This window comes from Bos javanicus, chromosome 6 (genome assembly GCF_032452875.1).
Source record: "Bos javanicus breed banteng chromosome 6, ARS-OSU_banteng_1.0, whole genome shotgun sequence".
NCBI classification, from domain to species: domain Eukaryota; kingdom Metazoa; phylum Chordata; class Mammalia; order Artiodactyla; family Bovidae; genus Bos; species Bos javanicus.
In genome coordinates this window covers 55,809,897-55,834,682 of record NC_083873.1, presented here as the reverse complement: position 1 = coordinate 55,834,682, position 24,786 = coordinate 55,809,897, and the positions used below count along the sequence as shown (strand labels likewise).

General features: G+C 37.5%; 1 protein-coding gene across 6 annotated transcripts in view; it reads left to right on the top strand.

Moving 5' to 3' along the window:
- Nucleotides 1–24,786, top strand: part of ARAP2 (ArfGAP with RhoGAP domain, ankyrin repeat and PH domain 2) — a 193,571-nt gene that overhangs the window by 122,459 nt on the left and 46,326 nt on the right. For 5 of the 6 annotated variants that reach the window (XR_009736956.1, XR_009736957.1, XM_061419874.1 and 2 more), the window contains 6 exons: nt 747–959; nt 5,262–5,367; nt 9,115–9,262; nt 10,729–10,797; nt 13,382–13,456; nt 17,236–17,353. Coding sequence is in view for 4 of the 6 variants with exons in the window: in XM_061419874.1 (XP_061275858.1) it covers nt 747–959; nt 5,262–5,367; nt 9,115–9,262; nt 10,729–10,797; nt 13,382–13,456; nt 17,236–17,353 (729 nt within the window). In the remaining 2 variants the exon portion in view is untranslated. The remainder of the gene's footprint in view (nt 1–746; nt 960–5,261; nt 5,368–9,114; nt 9,263–10,728; nt 10,798–13,381; nt 13,457–17,235; nt 17,354–24,786) is intronic. The other variant, XM_061419875.1, reaches the window with a different exon arrangement.

The following is a 24,786-nucleotide window of genomic DNA, read 5'->3' as shown; positions in this document are numbered from 1 at the left end:
AACTTGATCAGTATGTAATTCTGAAAAGTTATGACCCAGCTCTTCCATCTAGAAGAAGTTGTGGAACAGACAGAATTAAATATGCACATATGAATGTAGAGACTTAAGAAAATTTATACTAGAGAGTCTTACTTTTGTCAGTGAAACTGAAGGCAAATCTGTACTCTGAGAGACTAAGCAAAGGGCACTTACAGTAAAAGAACATTTGAGAAAGATGCTATGAAGGACTGGCCTGCTGCTGCTGCTACTGCTAAGTCACTTCAGTCATGTTCGACTCTGTGGGACCCCGTTAGGCTCCCCCGTCCCTGGGATTCTCCAGGCAAGAACACTGGAGTGGGTTGCCATTTCCTTCTCCAATGCATGAAAGTAAAAAGTGAAAGTGAAGTCGCTCAGTCGTGTCCAACTCTTAGCGACCCCATGGACTGCAGCCTACCAGGCTCCTCCGTCCATGGATTTTCCAGGCAAGAGTACTGGAGTGGGGTGCCATTGCCTTTTCCGGAAGGACTGGCCTAGGGCCTACTAAAAGCTGAGGATGGAATAGTTTGTTCATCAGGTTTGCATTTTACATTATAAAATTTGCAAGGAGGGGAGCTTTCTACTCTCATGCATGTTTATATAAACTCTTAGATGATGATTTTGTCTTGTACATCATCCGAACACAGAAATTAGTTCTTTTTTTGAGATAGTAAAATGGATTTTGACCTGAGACTTTTTTCATATAATCTTTTTTTTTTTTTTTAACAAAGGTTTAGGATACAAAAATATCTATCAAAAGAATGGTGATCCATTACATGTAAGTGAACTCCTGGAGAGTTTCAAAAAGGATGCAAGAAGCTTTAAATTGAGGGCTGGAAAACATCAACTTGAAGATGTGACAGGTGTATTGAAGAGTTTTCTCTCCGACGTTGATGATGCACTTCTCACTAAGGAGCTCTACCCGTATTGGATCTCTGCCTTAGGTAATACATAAATTACAGAATAAAGGCTTGCCTTCTCACTTGATAGTAGATTTTTAAAATCACCTCTGATAATCTGAACATTTAAATGAAAGGAACAGTGTACATAATGGCTTAGAACAGAAATTGTAAAATAGCTGTTTTATGTGCCTCAAAAGAAATTTATGGTGGTAATTGCTAAAGTCTTTTATGATAATATTTAGTTTTTGGTAGATTTCTTAGTGCTTACTTTGCCTTAACTTTGGAAGTGTTAATAGTCAAGTCCATGTAGGCTATTAATTTCTCATTAAGATTAAAATGAAAGGTGTATTACAACATTGGTTTTACATGATTTTAACATATAGCTCTTTGACTTTCCTTTTTCATTCATTCTGTCTCTTTAGAGTTACATGACAAAAGACCTTTTTAGTCTTCATTTTTTTTTTCAGATACTGTCTAATGAAGTAAAATATCTTTGCTATACTCTAAAAGAACTTATTTAAGAAATGATCTTAGAAAAAGTTTATTAAATCAGCTGCGTGTGTATTAAATCACTTCAGTTGTGTCAGACTTTTTGTGACCCTATGGACTGTAGCTCACCAGGCTCCTCTGTCCATGGGGATTCTCCAGGCAAGAATACTGGAGTGGGTTGCCACGCACTCCTCCAGGAGATCTTCCCAACCCAGGGATCAAACCCATATCTATTATGTCTCCTGCATTGGCAGGTGGGTTCTTTACTACTAGCACCACCTGGGAAGCCCTATTAAATCACATAATGGGTCAAACTGATTTCAGCAAAACCTATATTTACCTCCATTAATTCAAAATAACTCCTTTTTTAGAAGCATGATAATACATATTTTAAAATATAAACTTTGCCTTTAATCCCAGATTTCTAATAGAGCTATTTTCATTTTTCACATTATTTCATAATCTTTGTCCCACACCTATGATTTATATATAACTTTTATTAATAAACTAAAATATTCCCCATATATCAGTAATTTCAAAGTGATGATTTTGAATCTTCATTTTCCCCCAGTTTTTAAAATGTATCATTGAATTATACCATAATTTACTAATATATTTCTCTCTTGTACATTTGACCTATTTTGAGAATTTTTTTGGAAAATGACCTTTGAATTGACTATATGATGTTTTTCTGTTGAGAAAGTTTCTTCCATTGAAAGTATTTGTTTAATTTAAAACATAAATATGATATTTGAAGGGATTAATTTTGAAATGCCACAAAACATCTGTAGTTGAAAAATAATCCCAAGATTGACCTTTTTTGTCTCAGCAAGAAGAGAGTAGTATTGTTATTAAAATAAAACTTTTCACAATGTAACTACTTAATTCAGAAGTCTTTTTCTTGTTTCCTATGTTTTTCAAATCAATAGTTTTAATTCTATTCACAAGAAGAGTTGATTGTATAATTTTCTGGAATATAGAATTAGGTAATACATCTTTTTAAGCACAATTGCCCTGCCACCCTCATTTTTGTTTTAAGATTTTATTGTAATTCATAACCATGAAATTATTTATAGTACCTGTATTTTATAAAGACTTACAATTTGCCTTTATTGTAAAATCAGTCATCAAAAATCTATGACAAATATGCTTTTGGTGAAGTTGTCAAATTTAAAGGCAAAGAGGTCTTCATTGTTAAACTACAGGAGAAAGTAGTTGAGAAATAGCATGTGTTAGAGAGGAGTGTGTTCACCTTCCATTTGGATGTGAATCCCTGAGAAATTACTTTGAGAAGGCTTCGACTGCTGCTAAGTCTGCTGCTAAGTCACTTCAGTCGTGTCTGACTCTGTGTGACCCCATAGATGGCAGCCCACCAGGCTACCCCGTCCCTGGGATTCTGCAGGCAAGAGTACTGGAGTGGGGTGCCATTGCACTAGTGTTCAAAGTTCTTTGCTTTCAGATCCTTGTAGCTCACCCTGACCTGTCAGAAAGTACCCTTTGTTGGATCTGACAAAAGTAAACCAGAACTCGCTGGAGGACCTCATTGGAGGGCTCTCTTGGGTCCTGTGCGCCCAAGGCGAGGAATGTCCTACAGTTGCATAGTACCTGTTTATATGATATACGTGACCTCTTCTTCTAAGAATGCTAATTAAATTGTCTGAAGGCTGTGACTGGTTGAATTGTTGTATTTTCTGTATGACCTAAAATCTATCTTCATTTCCTTTCCTAGTTACTCAAACTTCATTTTGAAAATATCATCTATTTTATTCTTATAAGATTTGTGAAAATAGGCTATACTAGCATGTGCTTGTTATAAGCATGCTGCTGCTAAATTGCTTCAGTCGTGTCCGACTCTGTGCGACCCCTTAGACGGCAGCCCAGCAGGTTCCCCCATCCCTGAGATTCTCCGGGCAAGAACACTGGAGTGGGTTGCCATTTCCTTTTCCAATGCATGAAAGTGAAAAGTCAAAGTTAAGTCGCTCAGTCGTGTCTGACTCCTAGTGACCTCATGGACTGCAGCCTACCAGGCTCCTCCGTCCATGGGATTTTCCAGGCAAGAGTACTGGAATGGGTGCCATTGCCTTCTCCGAGTTATAAGCATAGTAGTATAGTATTAATTTGGAGAAGGCAATGGCACCCCACTCCAGTACTCTTGCCTGGAAAATCCCATGGACGAAGGAGCCTGCTGGGCTGCCGTCTAAGGGGTCGCACAGAGTCGGACACGACTGAAGCAACTTAGCATAGTATTAATTACATTTAATTGAATAAATACAATTACCTCTACAGTTAGAAACTGGAAGACATGAGGGGAAACATTTGGATTATACCAAGAATGATAGCTAATTCTTAATCACTTCTAGTATAGTCTTTGAATGTTACTGGGGTGTCTTCCGCTCTTGCTTTATGACAGTCATCCATCAGCGTAGTTAAGTCAATATGACCATGTTTACTTTTATAGATCTAGTGTGCAGGTGAAATCAGTACAAAGGAGCTATCAGTTCCTGTTTTAAATAGGAGCGTACTTCAAAAATGTGTCACAGAATTTCTTACCTCCCCAGGGATCCGAATGCCCTTTACAAGTGACTGTGTACTTTCAAAGAATCATTAATGTGCCACTGGCTTTCTGTGAATGGAATGTGTAGGGCTAAGCAGAAAATGAAAAAGCCCTGTTTCCAAAGGTAGTTGGGAATGGAGAGGGAATATAAGTGCAATCCCCTTGAGTTAGAGTCAGCACAAGCTATTTATTTGAAGAGAGGTCTCTTATTTCCCCTGTGAAAGAAAAGGTTAGACCAGACCACCACTATACAACCTCCAGACTAGAACTTTGGAGGTTCCTGTGCAGTTGCTTTTAAGTATTTGACTTCTTAGGGTTAGGAGAGTGGAGGAGAGTAGTTCCTTCTTGTCCTGCTCTTCATGAATAAGTTCTAATCATGACAAAAGCAAAGGATCTATCTATTCTCCTCTCAGTCTGTGTCACTGTTACCAGAGCCTTATGACTTATTCCACTGCCCCCCTAACCTTCTACAAAGAACTGAAGTTTCCAGGGCTGGTGAAAGGACTTTTGCATGGATCTGTGCAGTTAATGTGGAGAAGGCAATGTCAACCCACTCCAGTACTCTTGCCTGGACACTCCATGGATGGAGGAGCCTGGTAGGCTGCAGTCCATGGGGTCGCTGAGAGTTGTATGTGACTGAGCGACTTCACTTTCACTTTTCACTTTCATGCATTGGAGAAGGAAATGGCAACCCACTCCAGTGTTCTTGCCTGGAGAATCCCAGGGACGGGGGAGCCTGGTGGGCTGCCGTCTATGGGGTCGCACAGAGTTGGACACGACTGAAGCGACTTAGCAGTAGCAACAGCAGTGTGGTTAATGTACAGTTCATAGTTCTGGGATGGTTCAAAGTTTAGGGAAGATTTTTATGATGCTAACAGGGAAAAATGGTCAGATATGTCATTTTCTAATAACAAATAGTGAGATCTTTCCATAGCTATAGTTAAAATACTTTTGGCTCATCTCTTCAATTTGTAGGCTAATTTGTTACTACTTGAAAATAGTCCTTTTAGTTGAAGTTCAGTAGAATGTAGCATTGAAGATAAAATACAGACCTGGGTTTTAATAGTGGTTTATTTTTAATTATAAAATATAAGAGCTGTGACATATAGCTGTGGAATGTTTGTGTAAATATCAAATACTTTTCCAGAATTAGAGAAGTTTGAGTGTTTTCTGTTTTGAAACTTGATTGTATCAGTGAAATACAGTTGTGAATATTGTTTTAAAATACTGATAAAAGGCAAATTGGTAATACAGATGATTAGTTAGACCTAAAGTTTCATGTGTGTGTGTTTAACCTTTAGATACCCAAGATGACAAGGAAAGAATTAAGAAGTATGGAGCATTTATACGTACTCTTCCTGGGGTGAACCGAGCAACATTGGCAGCTATAATTGAACACCTTTACAGGTGGGTGGATTCATGAACTTTTCTAGATATTTCAAATATGACACTCAGTAAGTCATTATTTTTTTTAATTTAAAGTACTGTGGTTCAGTTCAGTTCAGTTCAGTCACTCAGTTGTGTCCGACTCTTCGCGACCCCATGAATCGCAGCACGCCAGGCCTCCCTGTCCATCACCAACTCCCAGAGTTCACTCAAACTCACGTCCATCGAGTCAATGATGCCTTTCACCATATCTTAAGAATGGTTTCAAAATGGAATTCCCATAAACTATCAGTTTGGTGTCTCTTAATGCAATTAAGATACATTTCAAATAAATAGCCCTGGAGAATTTCTTAAATGGATTAGAAATAATCGTATATCACCTTCTCAAATACATCCAGTACTTAAACAGGAATTTTAAACATTTTGATGTCAGACTATTGATTAGATAAGGAAAATTTCAAAAGTCAAACCCATTTTCTATGTCAGGGCATGTAGTCCCCTGCATTTGGAAGGCTAGGAGGAATAAAATGGTAGCTTGAGAAATGACATCTGAAAAGTCAGGGTGTTTGGGAATAACATTTTAAGTCAACAGTGTATTTTGCTATGAGCAAGAATCATTACTGAAACTTAAATCAGTGTAAATACTGCTTAAGGAATATATTGTTGGCAGCTTCTTGCATGGATGCAATATTCCCTTGAATAAATTTCTATAAAGCTGAATTCTACTAAAAATACCTTAGTTGAAGTTTAGATTCCTAAATCTCCACAATTTGTCTTTTGTCTTTATCTTTCTTTTCCAATCATTACTTCTCATGCATGTAAACTCCATTACTATGCATCTGATTTTCTTATTGTGTCATACAAATATAGTTGATATACTGTACAGTCCTATCTCTATGCCTAAGAGACACTGGGACAGATTCTTTTCTTCACAAATTTCAATATATCACCTGCTGCTACAATGATCAGTTAATATTTTAAACATTGAGTTACATATAATTCTTAAACTTCTTTATTCATACTTGAATTTCAGATAATGAGCTGCTTCCTATCCTTTGTTTAACTAATATTTATTTTCGTTCCTACTATATACAATGCCCACTAAGAGTCCATGCGAACAGAAATGATTGCTAATAGTACATGAATAACAAAAATAGTCTTAAGACTGCAGTTTCCAAATAGCACCAAGGAACCCTGAGACATCACAGTGGGGATGGGGACTTACAGGGATGCTGCAGGGCATTTTATACATTTTAGGAAAACACAGCACTGTCAGCACAGATTTTAAAACAGAGAATTTTAGCATACGACATGAAATTAAAGAGGAAAGATCGAGTGATACATCATTGTGTGTTGAGATCCAGGTGATGGTTCAGATCTAAAAGGATAAATGAACTGGGCATGACAGAAAATTAAGTACAAGACATGAGTGAGGGATATTTTCAGGAAACGTGTGCTAGAAGATGGGATGGTTTATAGCTGGCTGGCATCAGGCTGTGAAAGGCTCTGTTCATCGTGCAAAAACATTTGGATTTCATTCCTTTATGTGATAAGGAATGACTGATCCAATCTGTTTTAGGATGATAACCCATGTCCTGGGATTGATTGGAAAAGGTTAGAACAGAGGCAGAGAAACCTACTTAAGACACAATTTTTGTGGACTTCTGATGTGAAAACCTGAGTGGGAAGAGAGTAAACTGGCTGAATATGGGACACTTGCAGATACTAGTGTGGGAGCAGGGAAGTAAAAGAAGAAAAGGAAAATACATAGTGGGCATATTTATGCCAGTAATTCAGGCAGTTACAGAAACTGAAGAGGTGATAAGTGTTAGAGGAGAATGCTCAGGAGAGATGAGAATATTTGATAGTGTCGTCAAAGTTTGAGAGGTCAGTGTGGATAAAGTCAGATTGATTTAGCATTTACTTCTATCCGTGTCCTAGATAACAGATCACTTCCTCCATGACTAATATTGACTTAATTCCCTTCACTATATATATTTGTGTTACACACTGCAGTGTGATTAGGGGCTTTCCTAGTGGCTCAGTGGTAAAGAATCCATCTGCCAAGCAGGAGAGGCATGTTCGATCCCCAGGTCAGGAAGATCCCCTGCAGAAGGAAATGGCAACACACTCCTCAGCCCACTCCAGTATCCTCACCTAGGAAAACTCATGACAGAGGAGCCTGGCAGGCTACAGTCCATGGGGTCACAAAGAGTTGGATACAACTTAAGACTAAACCGCCACCACCACAGTATGATCAACACAAAGTCTCTGTGAGATGTTTAGATTCTAATAGTAACAGAGGCAGACTTGGAGATAGAATTTCCAAATATTTACAGTCTAGTGTGATGAAAAAAAAGTACAGAGTGGTTTTGAGAGGGATGCCCACAATTACGACATCCTCCTCTATTAACTTGCAATGCCTTTTGCATCTTATAAATCATACATGATGATCAAGCTTGCTCTGTCTCCCCTATGCAATTTGGTATTTCATTGTTTCTTACACTATCATATGTATTGCTGTCATATTTCCTTATTTTCCTTGTACCTACTAGAATCTTCGCTCTTTATAGTTAGGTGTACCTACCTAGTCTTGCTTTATTCCTTAGATAGAGTTGATCTCCCTTTTTTGGCATGTATTTTAGAAATTCACAAATGTAATTAGACAGGCAGTTGAGCAGCTGTTAATGTCTACAGTCTGGAGAAGGCAATGGCACCCCACTCCAGTACTATTGGCCTAGAAAATCCCATGGACCGAGGAGCCTGGTGGGCTGCAGTCCATGGAGTCGCTAAGAGTCAGACACGACTGAGCGACTTCACTTTCACTTTTCACTTTCATGCATTGGAGAAGGAAATGGCAACCCACTCCAATGTTCTTGCCTGGAGAATCCCAGGGACGGGGAAGCCTGGTGGGCTGCCATCTATGGGGTTGCACAGAGTCAGACATGACTGAAGCTACTTAACAGCAGTATGTCTACAGTCAGTGATAGAATTAACTGATATTTCCATGGGCATCAGTTAGAGTTCTGCATTTTTATCATTGTAAATTTCCTTTTATTGGGGTGATGGCTATGGTTTTTTTCTTAATTACTTTGGACTTAAACATTCGTGAATACTTGAAAGTTCTTTGTAAAACTGGTGTTGTAGCCTACTGATTGGGAGAATTGACTCTCTTCATGTCTGTTCATTGTAAAAAGTGATTGCTTTCTGAGAGGTGTCTTATTTTGAGTAACCATTCAAACACTTTCGACATTTTCTCACCTGATAAGGATGTGCTGGGAAATTCAACACTTGCCCTGAACTTTGAGTTTGGAACTCTTTACTTTATCTCCCAATTTGCCATTCTTGCCTTATTTCCTGCTTACCTACTGCCCTCTGTCCCTCTTTTATTTATGCTTCCATCCTACAAGTCATTTGACACCTTTCTGCAAGCACACCTTTATGCCTTAACTACGGGTTGTCCCATCTGTAGAACTGTCTGGATATTGGGGAGGGGGGGGCCTTCTTCTAAAGCGATGAGCAAGTACTGCTTTGTAACTCGTAGTAATATCTTTGACAGTAGTCTTTTCTAATGTTCTTAAACCTGAAGGATACTTGGAAGAAAGAACTGTGTATTTTTCTTTAAATCACCGCTCCACCTTTAGTATCAGTGACTTTCAATATGTTTGTGTTTAAAAAATAAAAGAGGATAAATGAACATGAAGACATAAGTTTTATGAAATTTTCACATAGAAATACGTTGTAACAAGTACTGCTTTTCTCTAACAGGGTTCAGAAATGCTCAGAAATCAATCACATGAGTGCCCACAATTTGGCCTTGGTTTTTTCCTCCTGTTTCTTTCAAACTAAGGGACAAACTAGTGAAGAAGTGAATGTAATCGAGGACTTAATTAATAATTATGTTGAAATTTTTGAGGTAAATATTTTATATCCTGCCCTTGTTAAAATAGTTTTGATGTTATTGTTTGCAAACAAAAATATGTATTTTAGGATGTCTTTATTCATGTCTTTAAGAATATTTAAATATAAAGATAGGTACATGATCCTTCACTTTTCAGATATAACTAGCATTTTAAGCTATAGCCATTCATTTAAATTTGGCTGCTTTTAAAGCTTTTTTACCATCTGGTATCTGTTGCACAGAATATTTCTATTTATAGTGTTTTTATGTTTTTTTCTCAGTATGTGTATGCATTAAGTATGTCTACTTAGAGGTGTGAAATTATGAAATTCACAAATTCAGTAAATTACATCAGGCTGATAAATTTTGTAGTTGAAAGCATTTTAGAGTTTTTTTTTTAGTTGTGCATGAATTGGAAAAAAATTCTGAAGTAATATTCTGTGGTTTTTATTGTCATCTCTATTCTAATTATTTGACTTTTCAATTTGCTATTTTATGAAGTTCATATTTTCATGTTTTATCAGAAAACTCTTAGAATAGGGATAATTTTTTTATTTCAAAGGAGTAAAAACAGAGGAAATAAGCCTAGGATTTGAATATGGTGGGGGGATGTAGGGGACCTGGGTCAAAGGTCCATTTCCACTGCTTGACTGTTTCTGCCATCTCAATGTTGTCATTAAACCTTTCCGGGCATTCTGTTAAGTAGTCTTGTACAAGACCCCTTGTTTTCCAGAATTGTGTCTTTACCAGATGATCAAATAGGTTAATGTAATAAGTTAACTTTTATAGTTCATACATTCTTATAATAACTCATCACAAGATTGCTTAAAAAAGGAAAAGAAAGTATATTTTAATAAAATAACAAATTTCATATCTTAATTTATGTAGGAATGAACAATTGTTGAATTCTCTTTGCTCCTTGATCTCCTTTTTATCTCTTCCTTTATGTGTCCACTGTTTTTGATCAATAGCAATGTCTTCACAATAGTTCTGATGCTGAGAAATGAAAGACTTTGGGAAAAAAAATGTGTGGCTTTGCATGCTCTCTTGATTTTCTGTTTTTGTACTGTTATAGTAGTAAAAATGTTTATCTACATAGTTTTGTTAAGTCCAACTTTAACCAAATGGTGGAAACTTCATAAGCCCTTAATGAACATTTCTGATAAAAGAAGTCTTTACTCTCAATGTACATAAACTCTGTTGAACCCTTCATCAGCCACTTTGCTTATTAATACACTTCAGCAAAGAGGATGTCACTGATGGAATGTGTAGCCTAAAGTGGTATCATCATAAGATATTCTGAACTTTATGAGCCTCTATCTTGTTGGCTGCCCTAGCTGTGTGGGCCCCCGCTGATGAAGATGGCCATTCTCATTTATTTTTAACATGTCAGTCTTTAAATTCCTGAAGAAAGTTATGTGAGGATGAGTACCATCACTCCTTGTATTTTATTAGAATGTCCCAAATTATATTTTAAACAGGTTAAAGAAGACCAAGTCAAACAAATGGACATAGAGAATAGCTTTATTACCAAGTGGAAAGACACTCAAGTGAGTAGTAATAGTTAGATCTCCAATTTGAAAAAATTAAAAACAAAAAACAAAACAAAAACTTTCATTGTAAGTAAACATTTGTTGTGTTTATTTTCAAATTCCTGTTTGAAGCAAAGTAAAACTAATGGAAAAAAAAAAAAAAAAAACAAAACCTAGATAAAACAGTTGTGAAATTCTGTAGCATGACACATACAAAATGCCAAAGTATGCTAATGTAATGTTTTCAAAACATAGATGGAAAAGTCAGTTCCAATCTTATCACAATGTCCTTTCTGAAATCAGTTTTCATTTATGAAGCACTATTGAAAATACTAGTGGATTTCAAAGGAAGCATTTAAAGTCAAAATAAATACTAAAATAAACAGAAAATTCAGACTCCCTAATGATTCTTTCTATTATGCTTTTGAAATTATAAGTATTTCTTATATGCTTTTGCTTTGCATACTCTTGGATGATTGCACTAGTGGGACTGTTTCTATTGTGCACTTCAGAACATGTTAATTTATTTCTTAAGTTGACTTTTCTAGATCTTCCTAACTTTCCTTGGGTGCATCTTATTGAATTTGTGTGTTCAGGTTGCACTACTGCTTTTCCAGGGAACCTTTCCTTGTTTGATGAATATTCACTGGACTTTTTTGAGGCTGGCTTTGTCTTCTAATAACTAGCAATTATAGTGGATTCAGAGTACCAGTGTAGATAAGACAAATGGGTCAAATAAATTCTCTTTGTAGGTACACTCAGAATTTCAGGTGAATGCTTTCTTAATAATCAAACCCTGAAATACACACAACTAATTTAGAGAAGTTTTCAGAGCTATCATTCCATATGAGGGAAATGAGGAAAGGCTTTCATTCAAATGCATAGATCCCCTAGTACCAGTGAAAAGTGAAAGTGTTAGTCACTCAGTCATGTCTGACTCTTTGTGAACCCATGGACTATAGCCTGCCAGGCTCCACTGGCCATGGAATCCTCCAGGCAAGAATACTGAAGTGGGTAGTCATTCCCTCCTCCAGAGATTATTCCCCACCCAGGGATCGAACCCAGGTCTCCCACACTGCAGGCAGATTCTTTACCATCTGAGCCACCAGGAAAGCCCACTACTGTGGCATTAATTCCATAAGAAATTGTTTCCTCCATTTTGACCCAAAGTAATTAATGCAGCCTCCAGAGGAGTGGCAGTAACACTAAAAAAATGTGGCTCATTAGCAGTTGGTTCTCTTGGATTCTTGCTTTTTGGAGAGAGTTTCAGATATGAAACAAAAGACTGTGCGTGCCTAAGGGTAATCTTTGGCAGCACTATCTGTACTGTTATTGGATAAAGTATGAGTACCATTCTGCAGTTTTATCATTTGTATTCATACTACAATAAAGAAATGAGTCTTGAACACTTTCTAATTAAGTAGAAGTAAGTATTGCTAAAATAAGAAAAGAATTGTCTATAAAATAAAGCTATTCGGAAGAAAAGTAGAACAGTTTGGAAAAAATCTGTTGTTTTGCTGGAGTTTTTCTCCAGTCCATTCAAAACTTGTCTGAAGTAGTTTTCTGACAGACTCTAAGTCTTATCCCTGTTTGATTTTCTGAGCTATTCTTATTTTTGGCTACACTCTATGAATTCTTTGTGTTTGCTTTTTTAATTTTTAAAATGTGTCCTTCCCGGAGAGTTGTTTATACAAACACAGGGGAAAGTAAAAATGTCAACTGTATCTTTTCTTCCCTAGCATTTTTATGTAGCTCTAAACATAGGGAAGAAAAATTGGAAATAAGCTTTTCTAAGCCTGTAGTGTCAGAATAACTATGAACAGCTCTTCAAAGTACATTTTTAATGTTTGCCCCATAAATTTACTCCGCAGGTTTTATTCTGAGGCAAATTTAACTTTGAAATGATCATTTCTCCATTATGATCTTTTTCTAAAAATGAGTGATGGATGTGACTTCTGAGTGATTACTTAAGGGAGTTTCTGAAAAAAGCAACTCAAAATATTTTTCGTAGATTTGTTTGGTTCTTTGTTAATCTTCTTCACATTATTGTGTCAATCTACATAGTGACATCTTACACTTTGTGTTGCCTGCCTTGTGTTTTCTTCACATAGTGAGTCTTAGGGGTAGTAGGGACCCAAATAACCTAGCACTTGATGTTTGGCTAAAGGTAATTTAAGTAAAAACTTTATTATCTTCTTATATTCTGTCACTTCACTTTTAATTTTTGTTGCTAAATATACATTTTCTATTTGTAATTTTAATACAGCTCTGACCTAATTTATCTTCAAATTTCAATCTTTGGCCTTACCATCTCTGTTTCTACTGTAGCTAGTTAAGGGTATGTGAGGACACTATACTTTTGAGTCAAAGACAAGAAAAATGGTATGTGATTGTGTTTGCTGATTATATCATTTGTGTAGATACCACATCCTTAACTGTATCCAGAAAATGGGTATCATTATGTTGTGAACAGGGAGAATGATCCCATTTCATTTATTATAAAATTTTTAGAAATATGACTAGGACTTTTGAACCATCCTAAGTATTGTGTATGTCCTTGCAACATACTTATATTTGCTGTCTTCGCATCTGCCCTTTTTAGGTTTCCCAGGCTGGAGATTTGTTAATTGAAGTATATGTAGAAAGAAAGGAACCTGACTGCAGTATTATAATTCGGGTGAGTCCCAAATATGGAATGTAAAGAATACTGTTGAAAATCATAAGTGTTAGCATTAGTCTACATATCTTGAATTTTCCATTGTTTTTTCTATCATATTTTATATGTCCAATTCAAATCATGACAAGTTTGACTCTTCCTGCCAATATCCTCTGGGAATCCCATGTTTTAGTCATTTGGAGACCACCCTATGTTCTTTTAGTTGTGGTTAGGATGTTCTATAGGTTCTATAGAACAGCCTGAGCTCTAACATCTGCTACTCGTCTTCCTACCTTCTTGACATGAGGCAACAGATATACTCCCATCTGAGTCTCTATCTGCTTACCTTTCTAATGAGGGAAGATTACAGAATTTATATAATAGCATTAATTTGAGGACTTGGTAATATCCTGCCTATAAAACACTTAGCAGATATCATGGTACATAGTCAGTTCAGTTCAGTTGCTAAGTCGTGTCCAACTCTTTGCCACCTCCTGGACTGCAGCACATCAGGCCTCCCTGTCCCTCACCAACTCCTGGAGTTCACTCAGACTAATGTCCATTGAGTCGGTAATGCCATCCAACCATCTCATCCTCTGTCATCCCCTTCTTCTCCCACCTTCAATCTTTCCCAGCATCAGGGTCTTTTCAAATGAGTCAGTTCTTGGCATCAGGTGGCCAAAGTGGAGTTTCAGCTTTAGCATCAGTCCTTCCATTGAATATTCAGGACTGATTTCCTTTAGGATGGACTGGTTGGATCTCCTTGCAGTCCAAGGGACTCTCAAGAGTCTTCTCCAACACCACAGTACAAAAGCATCAATTCTTTGGTGCTCAGCTTTCTTTATAGTCCAACTCTCGCATCCATACATGACCACTGGAAAAACCATCGCCACATGGTACATAAGTGCTTAATAAATAACAACTAGTATATAAATCTCCCACTCTTGTATCCTAGACTTTGTTGTTGTTTTGTCACTAAGTTGTGTCCAACTTTTTGCAACCCCATGGCCCACCAGCCTCCTCTGTCCTTGAGATTCTCCTGCCAAGAATACTGGAGTGGGAAGATTCTCCAGGGAATCTTCCCAACCCAGGGATTGAACCTGCATCTCCTGCATTGGCAGGTGGATTCTTTACTGCTGAGCCACTAGGAAAGCCGATCCTAGACTTTAGCTTCCAATATTTCAGTGTACTGGAATATGAAATAACTCTTCTCTTCCTTGGTAACTTTAGTTAACCATTTGTTTTGAATTTAAAAGATCCTTTTCATGTTACCATAGTCTGTACTTAGTCAGCCTTAAGAGAGTAAGACTGCTTTCTTTGTGCATAGGATAGAATGCTGCCATCTAACAGTAGAAATTCAGTTTTAGCTTCTTAGCTTTTTTAAAGTGCAAGATAAAACAGAGTCTTAACATTAAATATTTCTGGAATTTAGTTATGTCAAAGATACTGTAATTATTATTTTATATGTGTTTAATGATTACATACGGGGATATTCTCAGTTGGCACAGTGGTAAAGAATCCACCTGCAGTGCAGAAGACACAGATTCGATACCTGGGTCAGGAAGATCCCCTAGAGGAAGCAATGACAATCCATTCTAGTATGGTTGCCTGGACAATCCCATGGATGGAAGAGCCTGGCGATTACAGCCCATGGGGTTGCAAAGGGTTAGACAAACTGAGCGACTAAGCACGCACACGCACAAATGATTACATATGATTCTTTGACACTGGTTACTCAGCTGTGGAACTAACACAAGCTGCCTTGCACTCCTTGGCCACATCTGTTTGTTACACTGAACATGTGATGTTGATCACAGGGGACATGAGGAAGTAGTAGAGATATCTCAGCATATGTCTATCACTTATGCTGAAAGGGATAGTCAAAGCACATGACTTAACTCCACTTACCCATAAACTCTTCACTAGTTCATTTTATCTAATAGAGCCATACCAGAAGTTATTAAAATTGAGCAAAATTTGTATTTTAAGTATATTCACATAAAAGAGTGTCCACTTTCACCTACAAAAACTAAATTCTCTTGAAAAACATAGCAAAAACTATATAAAAATAAACATCCAGTTAGTGCTTAAAACTTTGCACAGCTCTTATATTTATTTCAGTCAATCATTACCTCAACCCAAGGAGGTAGGTGAAGCAGTGATGTCTCACGTTCATATGAGTAGAAATGGGAATTAATAACATTAAGGCCTGGATGCAACATTAGTCATGATATTCCAAGTCTGATGTTCATTATATCGGTTTGTGTATCACTTACAGTAATTAATTCCGAAGTGTGTTTTGTAGAGTTCAAGGTGTTCTGAAGAGGGGCCTTGGGTATCACCTGGAACAAGGAAATGAGTTCCAATCTTCCATTCCTGTGTCAACCTGAGGAACTCCCTGCCAACTATTTAACTAGTTTGGTTTCTCAGTAATTTATTTCTTTGTAAGGAAGGGCTATACTTCTTAAAAAATTGTAAAGCCATTCGGATGAGTGACATCACTGAAGTCATTCATCTACTAAGGTTTCTATTCCTTAAAATTCTCTGCTTTTGCCATATGCTATTTTTTTTTTCTTTTAAGGTTGTACTACATTGAGCTTTTCTAAACAGCAAATAATGGACTTCACTGCATCATTAATATATTCCAAGTCAGTGTTAGTCGCTCAGTCATGTCCCAACTCTTTGCGACCCCATGGACTGTAGCACGCTAGGCTCTCTCCAGTCAAGAATACTGGAGTGGGTAGCCATTCGCTTCTCCAGGGGATCTTCCTGAGCCAGGAATTGAACCCAGGTCTCCTGCTTTTCAGGCAGATTCTTTACCATCTGAGCCACCAGGGAAGCCTAATATACTCCAAAGGTATTCCACAAACTCCAAAAGACAGACTATATGAGTTACCTCTAATGAAAGATGTTTTATATTATTTATATATTTGCAATATGCTTATGATCAATAAGGGACAGGAGAAATGGAAATGAGCACATTTTCTAAGAAATTTTTAATAGGTGCATACTTGTACTGAAAATGTGGAAACAAGGTTGCAGCTGCAGTATTCTCATGCTTAAATCATGTTCTATTTTTTAGCATTGTAACTAAATTCTAATTGGAGAAAACCAACTTGCTTTTGGCCAGCATGCCTGTAAGACTGGTAAAAACAAAAACAGGGAGAAAGCAAATGAGAAACCCCCAAAGTCCCTGAAGAAGGTGGTGTACTTATGCAGTGGTCCGAGGCTCTGAGACTCTCGGAGAACCGACCCCCAGGCTGACTCTGCAGACTCTGCCCTTGGCCTGAAAGCAGACTTTGGCGTCCCAGCATCTGTCACTTGGCATGGCAGGGCACACCACACACCACTAAACCTGGGGCTTTTTGGCATGGTGGACCGCAGTCAACTGTGTATAATTTAGAGCCCAAACTGAATGAGCCATTTTAGACTGCTGGTTATAGAACTGAGTGAAAAGATTTTTGCCTCCAAGGCCATAGGATCCAATATCTGTGGAAGGTCTTTCTGAGTATGAATAGGTATCTTCCCTTTTTGAGTTATTTAATTGTTCACTGAGTTAAAAACAAAAAAATTCTTCCCAATTATATGGGCACTTGTTATACATACATGAAAATGTATTGCATTATGGAGAAGATCTGAATAAGCTGTTTGCCCTAGATGCTTAGAGAAACTAGTTAAACGTACTAAGAGGACACTTATAGTATCATTAGGTGGTAGATGGTGGGCAGGTGTTACCGCCCTAGCATAAGGCCACTTCTGCGTTTGACGTATATTCTGAAGAAATTTTGCTTCTCTTGCAGATATCTCCTGTGATGGAAGCAGAAGAGTTAACTAATGACATATTAGCAATAAAAAATATAATTCCAACAAAAGATGATATCTGGGCCACATTTGAAGTCATAGAAAATGAAGAGCTTGGTAAGTGGTTCTTATGCTAGGGATTTTTAAATTCCTTAGAGTGTGAAGAAACACTATTTTTCTGAAAAATCATTACTAACATTTTATGTTTTTATAAAGTTTCACATCCTGTTATGACTCCCCTTCTACTTCAGTGCATGAATTGATGTATGTTGGTGCTACTTGAGGTTGCCCTCCTATGATTTTATTATTAAAATAATTAGATTGTTTTATTGACTGTAAGTTTATAGTGTAAAATATTAGTTGTGTATGTTTCTGCCTCACGAAATAAGGCTTCATTTTTAAGAACAGGCAGTGTGATTTGTAACAATATTCTAAATGTCACCACCACCATCCAGCTTATTCCACGTTATTCCTGTATGCTGCTTATTTAACAAGGATACTGATTTAAAAGATTATTATTTTAAAAACTAATTTTGTTTTAAGCCTAGAAGGTTCCTTTTTAGTTTTTTACTTTGTCATCTATCTTTAGTAGAGTGGGTCAGATATTTTGTCATTTTTTTTAATCTTAGGTACAGAAGAATAAAGAGAGCTTTTAAAATGCGTTGACCACCCCAAGAATAATAAGCCTAACCTTCTTATGACACCATTTGATTTTAAAGACCTCTAGGGAAAAAAAAAAAAAGATGCAGAATGTCTTTGTATCTTGACCATCTGTCTAGTTGATACCTGCTTAGGTCTTGGGACTCTTTCAAGTATAGATGTCAAACTGCCAAAAGTAAAATCTTGCCACCTGCAAGCTCAATACAAAAATTAAAATTGAACATTAAAAATACCTCATTGTGTATTACTAAGAATCTTATAATCAGTGTTAGAATGAAATGGGATTATCAAATACTTTGTCTTTCATTATTCCATCTTGATGTTTTTATTCCTTTATTCTTTTTATCATGCGCTATTCTTTAAAAATGTAATTTTTTTTAAAACACTACTTTCCAATATTCATTGCCAGGATTCAGTGACACTGGTCCTTTGGTGTCAGTTCACACTGTCTTCCCCATAGTCAGGCTCAGTCTGGCCTCTCATAAAAGGTGTTTTGCCCAATGACTCCAGCAGCCCCCCACCTGCCAAGTCTAGTGGATTGCTTCTGGCTTTACTTTGCTTCTTCTCAGTGTAGCATTTATTGCTAATAACCATTCCCTTTTACTCAAAACGCGTTCACTCTGTTTTCATTGCTGCTTTGATTCTCTTCCTAGTGCTGGAATTGTTTTATCTCATTTGTCAATTCTTCTTCATCTGTCTATCCCAAAATAGTGGGTTTCTGCTGCTGCTCTGATCTTTTTTACCATCTTTTCTCATTTTGCTTTCTTTAGAAGACAATCACCATAGAAGACAATCACCTCTATACCTTGTGCTTGACTAACACACAAGAAGATGTTGCCCAAGTGCGCCTTTATTCCTCCCCTTCTGGCCCCCTTGTTTACCTCCTTTAAAACCCAGACTAAGGGTTCCATCACACTTTGTCTTGTCGATTTTGTTTGTTTGTTTTTTATGGTGCCTATCACATGGATTTATTTTTGTCTTTCTTGAGAGCTCTTTAGCGGGAACAAGGGACTCTGTTTCTATCTCTAGTACAGTTTTTATCTCTGACAACAGTGCCTAATAACAGTTGCTATACAACTAAACGGAGAAGGCAATGGCACCCAACTCCAGTACTCTTGCCTGGAAGGTCCCATGGACGGAGGAGCCTGGTGGGCTGCAGTCTGTGGGGTCGCTAAGAGTCAGACATGACTGAGCGACTTCACTTTCACTTTTCACTTTCATGCATTGGAGAATACAGTGGCAACCCACTCCAGTGTTCTTGCCTGGAAAATCCCAGGGACAGGGGAGCCTGGTTGGCTGCCGTCTATGGGGTCACACAGAGTCGGACACGACTGAAGCGACTTAGCAGCAGCATACAATTAAAATCTTTTGCATAAGTGAAGCATAATTTTGTATTACTGTATAGTTCACTAGTGTTAAAGTCTTGACTTTGATTGTTTAATTTCAAGAAGTGGGTAGGTTACCAGCTTTATTTGTGAGTAAAAGATAACTGTCAGTACTACTGCCTAAATTATCTTTGTAAATCACAAATAGGTTCATATTATTTTAAAATAATTTAAAACCTTTTCATTATTAGAGAAAAGACAGTCTCATCAATAAGTTGTACTGGAAAAACTGGACAGCCACATGTAAAAGAATCAAATTAGAACATTTTCTTACAGTGTATACAAAAATAAATTTAAAATGGATTCAAGACTTAAATGTAAGACCTGAAACCTTAACACTCCTAGAATGTAGGCAGAACACTCTTTGACATAAATTGTAGCAGTATCTTTTGGGTCTGTCTTCCAAGGCAATAGAAACAAAAGAAAAAATAAATAGTGCTGAAGAATTGATGCTTTTGAACTGTGGTGTTGGAGAAGACTTTTGAGAGTCCCTTGGACTTCAAGGAGATCCAACCAGTCCATACTAAAGGAGATCAGTCCTGAGTGTTCATTGGAAGGACTGATGTTGAAGCTGAAACTCCAGTACTTCAGCCACCTGGTGTGAAGAGCTAACTCATTTGAAAATACCCTGATGCTGGGAAAGATTGAAGGCAGGAGGAGAAGGGCACGACAGAGGATGAGATGGTTGGATGGCATCACTGACTCAATGGACATGAGTTTGGGTAAACTCCGGGAGTTGCTGATGGACAGGGATATCTGGTGTGCTGCGGTCCACGTGGTCACAAAAAGTTGGACACGACTGAGCGACTGAACTGAATTAAACTTCGTAGCTTGTATACAGCAAAGAAAACCATCAACAAAAATGAAAAGACTGCCTACAGAATGGGAGAAAGTATTTGCAAATCATACATCTGTTAAGAGGTTAATAGCCAAAATATCTAAATAACCCCTACAAATCAATAGCAAAAAAAAAAAAAAAATCCACAAACAATTAAAAATGGGCAGAAGATCTGAATAGACAGTGATATATCATCTCACAGTTGTCAAAATGGCTGTCATCAAAAAGTCTATAAATAGCAAATGTTGGTGAGGATGTGGAGAAAAAAAAGAACCTTCATATACTGTTGATTATGTAAATTGGTATAGGCACTATGGAAAACAGTGTGGAGGTTCCTCAAAAAAACTAAGAATAGAATTACTGTCTGATCTCGCAGTTCCACTCATGGGTGCATATCTGGAAAAGATAAAAATGTGATTTGAAAAGATACCTGCTGCCCAGTGTTGACAGTGGCATTGTTTACAAATATGCTTGTAGACGAGCAACCACTGGGAGATCTCAAAGGCCTCCTTAGCTCTTAGATAGCTGATGGTCTCCTCTATGCTTCTGTTGCTGTTGATTTTTTAGGAAGTCAACAGCAGAACAATGAATCATGGATTTGGGGTAGTCATCCTCTCCCTACCCTTGTTTCTCTCAAGGGTTGAGTTAAAGGATAGCCCCATCTCTCAGTTCTGGAGGTCTGTGCCTTTGGGCATTTGTTCTCCAAAATGAGAGGAATAATCCAAATGGGTGAAGATAGGAAGGAATTATATATATAGCTGGTACAGAGATTGCACTATATCTGGAAACACTCTTTTTAAATTTCTTCTGGGAAAATGAAGGGATGCTTATCCTGAAAATGACTAATTATCAACTTGCATGTGCCAATTAGTATATCACAAATGGTAACACTGGAGTCAGGTGTTGTTTTTTGTTTTTTTTGGTTCCTTCTAATTAAAGAAAAGTTGATGAAACTATAAAAAGACTAGGAGACTTCAAGCTGTTTTGACTGGTAAATGTCCAGATATATAATCAAAGGAACACCCCATGTACATCAAGAAAGAGTACATCTGATGGAGTTAGGAATTCAAATTTGGCATGGTCTTAATGTTTGGTCAACCATTCAAGTTGAAATTTCCCAAAGAGAAAACTAAGATTATTTTCACTGCTTTTAGAGGAACACAGCTAAGAAAGCACCAAAGGGACCTGTGATTATGTTGACTTACTGGAGCAGATGGGACCTGTGGAGCCACCTGACCTTCTGAAATATTAAGAGCTTTATTTCTAGTAACATGCAGGGAAGATAAAGTGAAATGTAAAAAGAAGATAAAAGTGAAGGCATTGGTAGTCCATAAGATTGTGGTTGATAGGAAGAATGTCAGCAAGGAATTGGTGCTTTTTCTAATGTAAATATAAATACTCCAAGTAACCAAAGCAACCAAAAATAAATAATGAATAAATAAGCAAGTGAACCAAAAGTGCTGGATTTTATTTTCACTGCCTGTAAACTTTAAAACCATAGTTCTCTACCTAGTCATTTCCAATGCCTCCTTTGTATAATAGATATTTTGTTTGTTCCCTTTATTATCTTGAGAGACTCTACTAGAGTGGGTAGCATTCCCTTCTCCAGGGGCTATTCCTGACCCAGGGATCAAAACCAGGGAGGGAGATTTTTTACCATCTGAGCCACCAGGGAAGCCCATGTAAGTGCTCTGACCTTCCTATATGATTGAAGATAATGAAAATAGATTCTTAAGTTTATAAATGGAATTTTCATAGATATGATAGCTACAAATTCAGACTGATATAAGCATGTCAATTTGTGACTCATGTATCATTAGCAGAATTGCCATTATTGGTGAAATGGTGTCTTAGTTTGTTTAGCCTGCTGTAACAGAATTGGGATCTTCCCTGGTGGCTCAGACAGTAAAGTATCTGCCTACAATGTGGGTAGGCCTGGGTTCGATCCCTGGGTTGGGAAGATCCCCTGGAGAAGGAAATGGCAACCCACTCCAGTACTCTTGCCTGGAAAATCCCACAGGTGGAGGAGGACACTGGCAGGCTACAGTCCATGGGGTCACAAAGAGTCGGACACGACTGAGAGACTTCACTTCACTTCACTTCACAACAGAATTACACAGGAGAAATTTATTTCTTACATTTCTGGAGGCTAGAAAGTCCAAGACCAAAGTGCCAGCAGACTTGTTGCTTGGTGAGGGGCTGCTTCTTGGATGACAGATGGCCATCTTTTCACTGAATCTTCACATGATGAAATGGAACTTTGTGGGATTCCTTTTATATAAGAGCATTAAGCCCATTGGGGCTTCCCTCATGGCTCACCAGTAAAGAATCTGCCTGCCGGTGCAGCAGACACGAGTTCAATCCCTGGGTCAGAAAGATGCCCTGGAGAAGAAAATGGCAACACATTCCAGTATTCTTGCCTGGGAAATCCCATGGACAAAGGAGGCTGGTGGGCTACAGTCCATGGGGTCACAGAGTCAGACACAACTTAGCAACTAAACAACAACAAACCCATTTAGGGGGACTCCACCCTCATGATTTAATCACCTCCCAAAGCCCCTCCATCTAATACTGTCACATTGGGAATTACTTCAACCTGTGAACTGGGGGAGTAGGGAAACAGCCAAGCTACAGCAGGTGGTAAACAACTCTTAGCAAAATTCTGACAAAGCACAATTATTATTTTTTCTTTTTTTGCTTTTGTAGTACTCAAGATTCATGGAGAAAATACATCATGTTAAATCCATATAAAATATTTTGAGAATTTATATTAAGGCTAGTTAGATTCTAAGCTGTTAGTTTATAAGTAGGATTTCCTTCTAAATGAGTGTCTGAGACATTGGAAACTTGTGCTAGACAGAGAACAAGCCTTTCTTTGTCTCATCCTTTGAAAGATGCCAGGCATTCTTGACACACTGCCACCAGTGGGTCCTGGTGCCAGGACAAGCTGAAACCCACCTTGGGAGAGGGTATCATTTTTTACCATACTTCTGGTATTTCAATGCTTCACTTTAAGAATGAACCGGTATCCTACCAATGTAGCACTCTACCCCTTAGCTCCTTCTATGCTGAAAAAAGTTAACTGCTCAGGGGCCTCATTTAAGTGGGCTTCCTCACTGAGAGGCTCAAGTTGGTGAAGTAGCTACTTTCTACATAGCAGCATCATAACAAAATGTTCTCTTCCTGCTCGTATCTACCATGAGATGGAAGATCAATTCATTTTTATTCAGAGTCTTTCTGGTCCTTCTCTTGATTGACAGGGTGCTGTCATCCTCTGAGAGACTTGCATGGCTCTAGATTTGACACTAAAATTTTAATTATTAAGGAAGTCTCTGGAAATCCTATGTCGTTACTGCCAGAAATTTAAGGATAACACCAATTGTTTCAGGTGGAAATGAATAGTTCTCTGTTTAATGAGGCCGGCCAGTTTTAATGCTACAGACAAGATTTTAAAATATTGAGAACATGACCTAGCTAGCTAAAGAACCACCTCCACACCCTGTTCTTAAATGATCACGCTGAATTTTCAGCAAAAAATTTAATGCTCTAGATAGTGTGAGTGGGTGCATGCTAAGTCACTACAGCCATGTCCCTCTCTTCATGACCCTGTAGACTGTAGCCCACCAGGTTCCTCTCTCCATGTGATTCTCCAGCCAAGAATACTGAAGTGGATTGCCATCCCCTCCTCCAGGGATAAACAGTGTACAAATCGGGTTTTTGGTTTTTTTTCCGCTAGTAATACCCTAATGCCAGCTGACTTATGTAATTTATCGTGACAGATGGTTGTAAATGTAACTGTTAACAAAAACTTGTTTACTTGTAGGAATTTATATTCCAACAACATTTGATGACTCAGTCCATTTTTCCTGTCTCTTAACTCTTTTATAATTGTGTCATTTGACAGTCTAATAAGGATTTATCTTTTCATCCTATTTTTCAGCTCAATTTTTATGCAGGAACTTGGATCTTCAGGATTTTCATTCTCTTGAATTAATATTGATGTGAAAAACATACTTGGCTAATTTTTGCCAATCTATATTTGCTTCTCCCTCTGCTGTGATATATTTCAGTATAACTAAGAGTACCTTTGAGGTATCACTGTTGTATCTACTGGTAATAGTGACCCTCTTTAATACAAATGTTCTAATATTTGGAAGTCTCATTACAAATTCTTATAATAAAGGAGAGTAAGCTTTTATTTCAATCCAGGTAGTTTTGCAGTTAAGAAGAGCATTCCTACCTCCAAGCCAACTGCAGTATGATAAATTTCTTGACATAAAGGATGTTGAAACTATCTTATTTACTTACTGTCTTCTCACTAAGGATAGGAAAGTGAAAGAGAAAGTGTCAATTGGCATTGTTTTTCACTTTGCATATATTACCTTTTGTCCTCAGAAATATCTTGGTGAGTTGATACTTTTTCCCCAAAATTACATATGTGAAAATCATCATGGGGAGGTTTACATATCTGTACAAAATAAAACCAAATGTAATAGTTATGATTTGGAGCTTGGGGCTGTAAAGTCAGATAGATTTGAGAATCAAATCTCTGTTCCTCACTTGAATCAGCTGTTTGATTTTAGGCAAGTAGATGAATCTCTCTGATTCTTGGGTTCTTTAACATGTAATATAAATAATGATAATTTGTAATGAAAAGTGTTTTAAGA